This window comes from Anas acuta, chromosome 3 (assembly GCF_963932015.1).
Source record: "Anas acuta chromosome 3, bAnaAcu1.1, whole genome shotgun sequence".
In the NCBI taxonomy this organism is placed as follows: domain Eukaryota; kingdom Metazoa; phylum Chordata; class Aves; order Anseriformes; family Anatidae; genus Anas; species Anas acuta.
Genome location: NC_088981.1, coordinates 76,053,386 through 76,063,092, shown reverse-complemented (window position 1 = coordinate 76,063,092; position 9,707 = coordinate 76,053,386). Strand labels below are relative to the sequence as shown.

Genomic DNA, 9,707 nt, shown 5'->3' with positions numbered 1-9,707 from the left:
TATCTTCTGGGATAACCGGTATTCTAGCGGGGCAAAAAATACAGCTGATATTCCGTATGTGAGCGTGCAGATATATGTGTGTATATATATACATATACATTGTACGTGCGGGGAGATTTTCCTCCGTCTCGAGATAGGTGGGGAAATCTATTTGGACGGCGGATTTTAATTTCAATGGGTAATGTGAGCTCGTGCAATCAAAGTTATCAATTTCTGTCCTTTTTGTTTAGATTTCTTAGTTAAATGTGTTTGTTATATCTACCCCGAGGAGAAGCAACTTGAAAGTGTAGCTTTTGAGTCATCTTATAAATACATCCCTGAGGCTGCGGTTCTTGCAGCTTTAAGCAGTTTTCATTAAAGCAGCCAGCTGCCTCTTTGTGTAGATTGGATTTTTTTTTTTTTTTTAAGAAACAAAAAAAAAAAAAAAAAAAAAGCAATCACTTGTGAAGCCCCGGCCTCAGTTTTGTCTCTCCGCAGGCCCTTAAAGTTGAAGTTTCATTCATGCCTCGGGTCTGGCCGCCGAGGCAGCCTTCCTCGGAGGAGCAGCAGGGCTGGCGAGAGCCACACGGGGAGTGCGGGCTCGCCGACTTCACAGGGCAAGGTTAAAAGGGAGGCAGGGATCAAACCGCCCCCGGCTCACAAAAGGTGCATTAAACGCGCCCCGGCGAGGAGCGCGGAGCTGCCGAGCCGCCCCCCGCGGCCAGCGCCGGGAGCCCGGCTCCGGGGGGGCTCGGCCGCTTCCCCCTCACCCCTTTTCCCCTCTCCCGGCCCCGGGGGGTGTCCGGGGACCCCTGCGAGGTGCTCGTGGCGGTGGCGGTGGAGCCACCAGGCAGGGCGGGCAGCCCGGAGCGTGCCCGGGGGCCGCAGCGCACCGAGACGCCGCACGGGGATAAAGCCCCGGGGATGGAGCGGGGATGGAGGGGGGCGGCTCACGGCTGCCTCCCTCACACCGCCGGCACCGGCACCGGGATGGGGACGGGGAGCGGGAGCGGGACCCGCTGCCCCCGCTCCGCCTCGCCAGGCGCTGCCCGCGCAACAGGAGCCGTTACCGGGCGGGCCCGGGGCGGGGCGGGGCGGGGCGGGGGCGCGGAGCTCCTCACCCCTCGCCCCCCGCCCGCCTCTCGCTCCGGGCCCGGCCCCGCCGCCGCCCCCGTTCCCCCTCAGCGCCGGGCGGGCGGGGGGCGGGCGGGGGGCGTGTCGGGGGCGGGCCCCGGCGGCGCGGCGGGGCCAATGGGGCCGCGCGGCGGCGGCGGTTGCCAGGGGCGCCCGCGTCCGTCAGGCGGCGCGCGGCCAATGGGCGGCGGCGGCGGGGCGGGGCGGCCGCGCGTGCCTTCGCAGTGGGCCCCGCCGCCGCGCGGGCCGGGGGGGCGCGGGCGCCGCGCGGCGCCCGAGGCGCAAAAGTAGCTGTCAAATGCGCGGCGCCTGTCCCCGGCGCGCTCAGTGCGGCGCGGCGAGTCATGGCGACCGCAGCCTCCAACCACTACAGCCTGCTCGCCTCCGGCTCGCCCATGGTGCACGCCGAGCCGCCCGGCGGCATGCAGCCCGGCGGCGGCTACCGCGACGCGGGCGCGCTGGTGCAGGCGGACTACGCGCTGCAGAGCAACGGGCACCCGCTGAGCCACGCTCACCAGTGGATCGCCGCGCTGTCCCACGGCGGCCCCGGCGGGCCCGGCGGCGGGGGCGGCGGCGGCGGCGGCCCCGGCGGAGGCGGCGGGGGAGGCGGCGGCGGCGGCGGCGAGGCGCCGTGGGCGGCGGGCGCGCTGGGCCAGCCCGACATCAAGCCGGCCGTGGTGCAGCCGGGCGGGCGCGGCGACGAGCTGCAGCCGCCGCCTCCCCCGCCGCAGCACCCGCCGCCGGGCCGGGCGCCGCACCTGGTGCACCACGGCGGCGGCGGCGGCGGCGGCGCCGGGCACCACGCGGCGGCCGCGGCGGCGGCGGCGGCGGCGGCGGCGGCGGCGGCGTGGCGGGCGGGCGGCGCGGCGCACCTGCCGCCCGGCATGGCCGCGGCCAACGGCGGGCAGGCGGCGGGGCTGCTGTACTCGCAGCCGCCCGGCTTCACCGTCAACGGCATGCTGGGCGCCGCGCAGCCCGCCCTGCACCACCACGGGCTCCGCGACGCGCACGACGAGCCCCCCGGGCCGCCCCCCGGGCCCCCCGGGCCGCCGCACCACGGCGCCGAGCACGGGGGGCCGCCCCCGCCGCCGCCGCCGCCGCCCCACGGCCCGCACCCGGGCGCCGCCGGGCCGCCGCCGCCGCCCGCCGCGCCCCCCGGGGCGCCGCACCACGAGGCGCACTCGGACGAGGACACGCCGACGTCGGACGACCTGGAGCAGTTCGCCAAGCAGTTCAAGCAGCGGCGGATAAAGCTGGGATTTACCCAAGCGGACGTGGGGCTGGCGCTGGGCACGCTGTACGGCAACGTCTTCTCGCAGACCACCATCTGCCGCTTCGAGGCCCTGCAGCTGAGCTTCAAGAACATGTGCAAGCTGAAGCCTTTGTTGAACAAGTGGTTGGAGGAGGCGGACTCCTCCTCGGGCAGCCCCACCAGCATAGACAAGATCGCGGCGCAGGGCCGCAAGCGGAAAAAGCGCACCTCCATCGAGGTGAGCGTCAAGGGCGCGCTGGAGAGCCACTTCCTCAAGTGCCCCAAGCCCTCGGCCCAGGAGATCACCTCGCTGGCGGACAGCCTACAGCTGGAGAAGGAGGTGGTGAGAGTGTGGTTTTGTAACAGGAGACAGAAAGAGAAGCGCATGACGCCCCCGGGAGGGACGCTGCCGGGCGCCGAGGACGTGTACGGGGCCAGCAGGGACACGCCGCCGCACCACGGGGTGCAGACCCCCGTGCAGTGAACTCGCGGCGGGGGCGCCCGGCCCCTCCTGCTCCTCCTCCTCCTCCTCCTCTCCTCCTCCTCGTCCTCCTCCTCCTCTCCTCCTCCTCCTCTTCCTCTCCTCCTCCTCTCCATCCTCCCCCCCAACTTTTGATCGTCCTCCTTATCTTATTATTATTTTTTTTTTAATTTGCTCCCGTCTTTCAAAAAAAAAAAAATAAGAAAAAAAAATAACAAAACGAAACAAAACAAAAAAAAAAATAAGCGAGAGAGAAAGAGAGAAAGAGAGAGAGAGAGAGAGAGAATCAAAGCAGACAAAGCACCTGCACCGGACTGTCCCTTAGACGGCAGCAGGTGCGGGGCGGTGTTTTGACCTTCCCGTGCGCTGCAGCGCAGTGAGTATCGCGCCCAGGCCGGCAGGGCAGGGGCGAGCAGGGGGCTCCGCTCCACGCCGGCCCAAAATTTGCGCCCTGCCCTGGCCCTGGGGGTGGCCCTGGGGGTGGCGAGGACGGGGGTGGGGTGGGGGGGACACGGGGAGGGGGGGTGCGCAGCAACCTCGCGGGTCCCCCGGAGCCCCCCCCCCCCCCCCCCCGACACAAAAGGCAGGTGGCATCGCGGACCGTCGCTCGGGGTTGGCACATGCTGCTGTGTTTATTTTCTGTGGATCCCCTGTAGGAATGAGTATGTGAAAAGGAAGAGAAAAGCGAAGCTATCCCTTTTGATGTAGGCAGTATTTAACCGTACCGATTTGCACTGCAAGGAAATCGAAGTTTACATAAACAGATTCATTTTGTTTTCTTCCTTTCCCACCTTAGTTTTGCAAATGACTTGCATTTTCCACGGTGAGCGTTAGTCGACCAGTGACCGGTCCACGATGTGTTACTGTGTTCTAGCCTTTGCTTTATGTGTATAATGTGAACTTTTGTTATAAACCAGTCTTCTTAAATATGTGTAATGCTTATTTTCTCCTTTTGCTGCAGCAGGAAGAGCGCATATATCTGTATGTGTGCCTACGTACGCACGCCTGCCTGTACGTACATGCAGACACATATATGTGCAATATATAATATATATATAAGATACATATTATATATATATATCTGCGCACCGCCAGCTCCCTCTCTCCAGGGGCTTGGCTCTCCCAGACGCTCGCTCAGAGGCGACTTGGGAGAAGGGAGAAGGGAGCCGAGAAAGTAAACTTCATTTTCAGGCAGTGTTTGCGGGGGTCGAGGCGGGGGGGGAAGAGCTGCTCGGCCCTCCCAGCTTGTTGCGGCAGGGGCGAGCAGGGCCCATTGTGGAGGAGCTCCGGGAGGTGAAACCACACAGTTCATTTCCAGAGTTTTCCCGGAGAAAGTGGCGCTCCCTGGAGAGGGAAGGGGGGGTCCTTTAGGCCTCCCCCGGTGGCAGGGTGCCGCCAGCCCCCCCAGCCTTGCCCCCGCAATGGGGGTGCGGTGCTGGGGGGGCCCACGCAGCGTGTCTGGGTCCCACCCGCGTGGGAACACGGCCCTGTCCCCTCGGCCCCTCGCCCGTCTTTTTGCTGCGCTGCCCCTTCTTTATTTTTCTGTTCATCCCCAGCCCCCCCCCCCCCCCCCCTCCACCTCCACCACCGCCACCTCCTCCGGTCGGGTTGCGGAGTAATTTATTGGACGAAAAGACCAGTTTAACTCGGGCAGCCTCGTGTCTTTCACTGGGGAATGAAGTGAAGTGGAAAGAAATGCCATTTTCAATTCGTCTTCCCCCCCCTCCCTCCCAACCCGCCCCCCTCCCCGTTAACAGTTTTAAAGTGCATTTCGTGGCATTACCCTGATGGGAAACGGTTAACTTTCCAGAAAGAAAAAAAGGAAAAAAGAAAAAAAAAAAAAAAAAGAGAGAGAGAGAGAGAGAGAGAGGGAAACCCACGGGGAAAGCAAAACAAAACAAACAAAACAAAAAGCTCTGAAGAGAAGCATAGGAGTGGGAACTCGGAGCAGCCTATGTATGTGTGCGCGTGTGCCTCTGTGTTTATGTACTTATGCACACGCACAGCCATACATATACATTAGAGGAACTTTAAACTATGATAGTTATAAATTCATAAAGGGATCATTTAGTCAGCACGAATGGGTGCTATATAGGCAAAACATTTTTATAAGCTAAAAGTTTACTTAGGTGAGTGTTGGACAATTATGGAGAAAAAACACGGAAGCGTTCTCTTGCAGAGAATCATATAAATATTGCATTCAGTAGCTAAGGCTTTAGACTACGTTTCTCATTGTCTTTTAAAGCGCCTGTGACATTTGGTTTTCTTTCTTTCTTTCTTTCTTTCTTTCTTTCTTTCTTTCTTTCTTTCTTTCTTTCTTTCTTTCTTTCTTTCTTTCTTTTCTTCTTGGCAAGACAGATGATGATTTCTAAGAGGCACATGCAGTAGCCTTTTTCCTAGTTTTCCAACAATCGTTACAAAGATACGGGCACCGAGCTTTTCTCTTTTCTTTTTTCTTTCTTTTTTTTTTTTTTTTTGGGTGTATTGAGCTGCTTGTTATTTAAAGTGTTGAGGACTAGCGCCTAGTGAAGTGAATCAGATCAGGGCAGATCCAGTGGTAAAGGGAGGAAATGAACTTTCAGACGCTTATTAATATGTGTGTAAGGTCAGAAAACGGAGTCTAGAGAAGGTTTGAGAAAAGCCTCAAACTCCAAATAGGTTTACTAAAAAAAAAAAAAAAAAAAAAAAAAAAAGTTACCACGCAAACCTTACCACTATGTATATATGTTTAATATTTGTCCTTTGAAATGCAGAAATAGTTTCAATGTTTTCTTTGTCTATTTTTCTTTTCCTTTTTTTTTTTCTTTTTTTTTTTTTTTTTAAATGCTACCCAGGGAAATATTTTCATATCATTTTTAAGTGGCCTGCCTCAATGTATATTTATTTCTTTCAAAGCAAACAGGTTCTGGAAACTGTTTTTCTGTAGCTTTAAATGAGTAGGTGAACAAAATCTATATGGGATGTAATTTTTTTTGGTTCAGTCTCTTTAAAAAAAATACTTTGTTTTGGTACATTTGGATGTGCTTGTGGGGAAAAATAAAAACGCAGAGATCCTTATATATTTATGTTAAAGTAATATTTTATTATCTACATAAAACAGAAATGCACAATACCTTCATAGTTTGTTCTAATTATTGAAATATCTTTATTTTATTTTTAAAGATAGCACAGATTTGCAAAGCTCTTAAAATTTGGAGGGAGAACGCCCCAGTACTTATACACTGAGCTGAGTTCTGTGTAAAGCGCCGCCGTTCCTTTATATCTCATGGAATTTTGGAATAAATTTTATGCCTATACCGAGAGGTTCCACGTCCCTGACTTGCCGGGCTTTGGCGGAGGGCAGCGGGGGCTGTGCTCGCTGCGTGTCCCCGCGGATGACCGCAGCAGCGGGGCTCCAAGCGTTTGGTTTTTGGGGCGCGCAGGGGGGCCCTGCCCCTGGTGCTGGCACCGAGACCCGCTCCTCGGCTTGGCCGCAGCCCTGTGCTCTGCCTGGAGGCTCGGCCTAGGAGAGAGCCGCTCTCCTCTGCTCCTTGCCCTTTGACAATTTAAGATCGGGCTCCTAAAAAATGGAAAAAAAGAAAAAAAAAAAATTAAAAAGAAGGGAAGAAAAGAGGGGAAAGGCGGAGCTTCCCTACGGGGGAGCACTGTCGAAAGCCGGGGAGCGGGGCCGGCGGCCCAGGCTGCGGCAGGCGGGCGGTGCTGTGGCTGTACCTAGGGATAACTGTGCTGCCGGGCCGAGCCTTGCCGAGCCTTGCAGTGCCTTGCCGAGCCGGGCCGGGCCGGGCCGGGCCGTGCAGGGCCGGCTGCGAGCGGCCGGAGCCGGGCGTTGCGCCGCGGGGGTGCCGGCGTCGGGGCGGGCGCGCCGGGGAGCGGAGCGGGGTCCTGAGCGGGGACAGGCGGGGTGCTGAGACCTCCGGGGCTCGCTCGGTGCCAGGAGGACGGAGTCCCGCTGCCCCCACCCCGGCGGTTTCCGCGATAGTTTCGAGGCTTATTAGATTTAATCATCTTTCCTAACTCCTAGTCAATATCACGCTCATCCCGAACAGATTCAGCTAAATGATCTTATCAATAGTTTCGAGGAGAAGTGACAGAAAGAAGAAGTGTTTTGCGACCGCAGACGTGCTGACGGGTAAAATGTTTAAGCTGGCTATGGATTTGAAGCCCTCGGTCAATATCCCGCCGGATTGCCTGCGGAACGCGAGCAGCCTCTGCCCTCTGCAGGACACTTCGGGGGGCCCGGAGGGAGCCTTGCGCCTTTGACAGCAGGGCCCTGCTGGCTGCGAGCAGGGGCTGGCCGGGACGGGAAGAGCCTCTCCCGGCGGGATAGCCCCTTCCAGGAGCCGGGGGCAGGCCCGAGGCCGCGGGGATGGGAGCCGGGGCGGGCTCGGGGCAGCGCCCGCAGGGATGCTCCTGCCCCGGGGAGAGGAGGGCAGCGGCTGGCTCGGGTGTGCTGCCCGGGAGGGTAGGCCGGCCGGGCTGTGTGTGCGGGAGATGCTTTTGTCTCCTCTCTTTGTATTATTTTTTTTTCCCTTCTTTTTTAAGAGAAAGGAGGGAAAAAAGAATAAACGGAGCGGCCGCAGGGCGCACTTTCTGCAGGTGGATGTCGGGGTGCGCGGCAGCGAGCTGGGCTCGGGCACGGCCGCTCCTGGCAGAGCCTCCCCTCCCTTCTTGCTGCAGCTCCGCTGCCGACAACAAAAGCCCGGCGCCCTCGGCTCGCTCCCTCCGACGGAGGCCGAAGCCGGGAGGCGGCTGCGTGTCCCCAGGGCCGTGCATCGCAGCTCCGGCTCGGCACAGCAGAGCGGGGACGGGGGGGCTGTACATAACCAACAACCCCCCCCCCCAAGGGCTGCTGCCTCCCCAGGTTAAACTTTGCAGAGCCCCGACGGGGGAAAAAAGCGGCCCCGGTCGCCCCCCGCCGCCTTTCCCTCGCCTTCGGGTTTTGCTGGAGGATGCTCGGGGGCTGTGTGACCCCCCCTGCTCTCGGTCTGGGATGGGGCTGGCTGCTCCCGCAGCCCCCATCCCCAGCCTGTCGCCGTCCCCATTCCTCCTCCGACCCCCCTGTGGGGCACGAAGCCCCCCGAGGTCTGCCCGAGCCACGTCGGTGGGGCTGCTGCGGCTCTTTGTTCTGGTGCTGGCTGCGCGGGGCTGCTCCTCCTGCGGGAGAGAGGAGAGGAAAGGAGAGGAGGAAGCCCCTCAGGGGACGAGGAGGTCGGGAGAGGGGTTTTACCCGAAGCTTTTGGTCCCCACGCGTGGGAAAAGGCGGCGGGAGCGAAGGGGGGAAAGTTGTGGGAAAGCTGGGCTCTGCCGTGCCCTCCCCGCCGTCGGGGGCTGCTTGGTTAGCGTGTATTTTAGCGTGTATTTCGGGAGGGGACAGGAGGGTGACTGCAGGGGTGTTGGTGCCTCTCCGGCCTTAATCCGCAAAGGGAAATGGGTTTTTGGGGAGCTGCGGGCGCTCCCCCGGTGCCTTGCGGCGAGGTTTTGCCGTCGGGGCTGCGGTGCTCCGCTGAGGGCGGCTGGAAGCCTGCCCCGGCCGGAGGCTCTCGGCTGCACTGCCAAGGATGCGAACCTTTTGGGGTAAATGCCTTAAAGCCTAAAACAAGCGTGCTTCGGCGGAGCGGCTGAAATAAACCCGAGAACTTCCCCGAGGCGCCTTCCCAGCGGGGTGCGGGACAAGCACCGGGCCGCCCGGCCGTGCGCGGCTTCCCACGCTCCCAGCCTTGTCACCAGCCCCAAAAAAGGCCCTGTCCGGGGGCAGCCCCGCTCCCCCCCGACACAGCCCCGGCTCGTAGCCGGGCCCGGGTCCCCAGCAGCGCCCCACGGCCGGGGGCCGGATCCTGCCCCCCTGCCCCGCTCTCCGCCGCCCGTCCCATGGAGCATCCCCCAGCGGGTCGGGGCAGCGTGAACAGGGCCCCGGGCTGCACCGCTCCTCGCCCGGAGTTTCTCTTCCTCCTCCTCCTCCTCTTCCTCCGGGCACGAAGATGCGGGCGGAGGAGCCGCTTCCCCCCCTCTTTACCCCGTCCCGGCCGCCCGGAGCCGTCCCGGGAGCTGTAAGAGGCTCTCGTCTAAAAGTTCGGGGCTGTTTTCAGCCCGCCCGCCTCATTCATTAATTCCCTTTTCCCTCCTTGATTCATTCATGTCTGCAGTCATTCATTGCCAAGTCCATGGAGGCATCAGCTCCTTGGTCAGTAGGGGAGACGCACAAACAAGGATGGTGCTATTTATTTCCCTCTGCCTGTGGATTTCCAAGACATTCAAGCAGGCACAATCATTAAACTAATTTGTATTTGATTGTTTGGGCGGACGGGGGTGAATTTTATTGCACTAAGCATTCAAGCACGCACGCATCGCTGATTACCAGTATACATTAAATAAAGTTGTTTGTACACATTGTCTTACCACATATAGGCAGTCTTATTATTCTAATTACTCTAATTAGTGCATTGAAATGTTTTCTACTTGATTTGAGGAGACAGTGATTAGTTCTATTACTTCTTTTAACTCTTATTTCATGGAAAACTGTTGATGCATGTTCCAATTACCTTATTTTTCTCTTTAATATCGTGCGGGCCAAAAATATGATGAAATAATAGCGTTGGCGGGCAGAAACTTTCATCTATTTTCTCCATTAAAAGAGCTTCCATTTTTTATAGTTTCCCCAGCAGATATGCACATGCATTTTATTTTATTTTTTATTTTTTTTTCCCAGGCGATGGCGAATAATTATTTCTAGCCAAAGCAGCGCGTTTCTCCTCGCATTTTCTTCTGCTAATGCTCGGACACGTTCTGCTTGGAGCATCCCCTTTTTACTTTCCTTTTTTTTTAATTTAATTTTATTTTTTTTCCCAAAAAGGGAATCGGAGG

General features: G+C 58.6%; 1 protein-coding gene across 1 annotated transcript; it reads left to right on the top strand.

The window, feature by feature from the left end:
* Positions 1 to 1,316: 1,316 nt before the first annotated feature.
* POU3F2 (POU class 3 homeobox 2) lies at positions 1,317 to 3,091 on the top strand. Its single transcript, XM_068677873.1, has one exon. It carries the CDS (start codon positions 1,458 to 1,460, stop codon positions 2,847 to 2,849), a length of 1,392 nt encoding a protein of 463 aa, XP_068533974.1. The 5' UTR covers positions 1,317 to 1,457; the 3' UTR covers positions 2,850 to 3,091.
* The last annotated feature ends 6,616 nt before the right edge of the window (positions 3,092 to 9,707 follow it).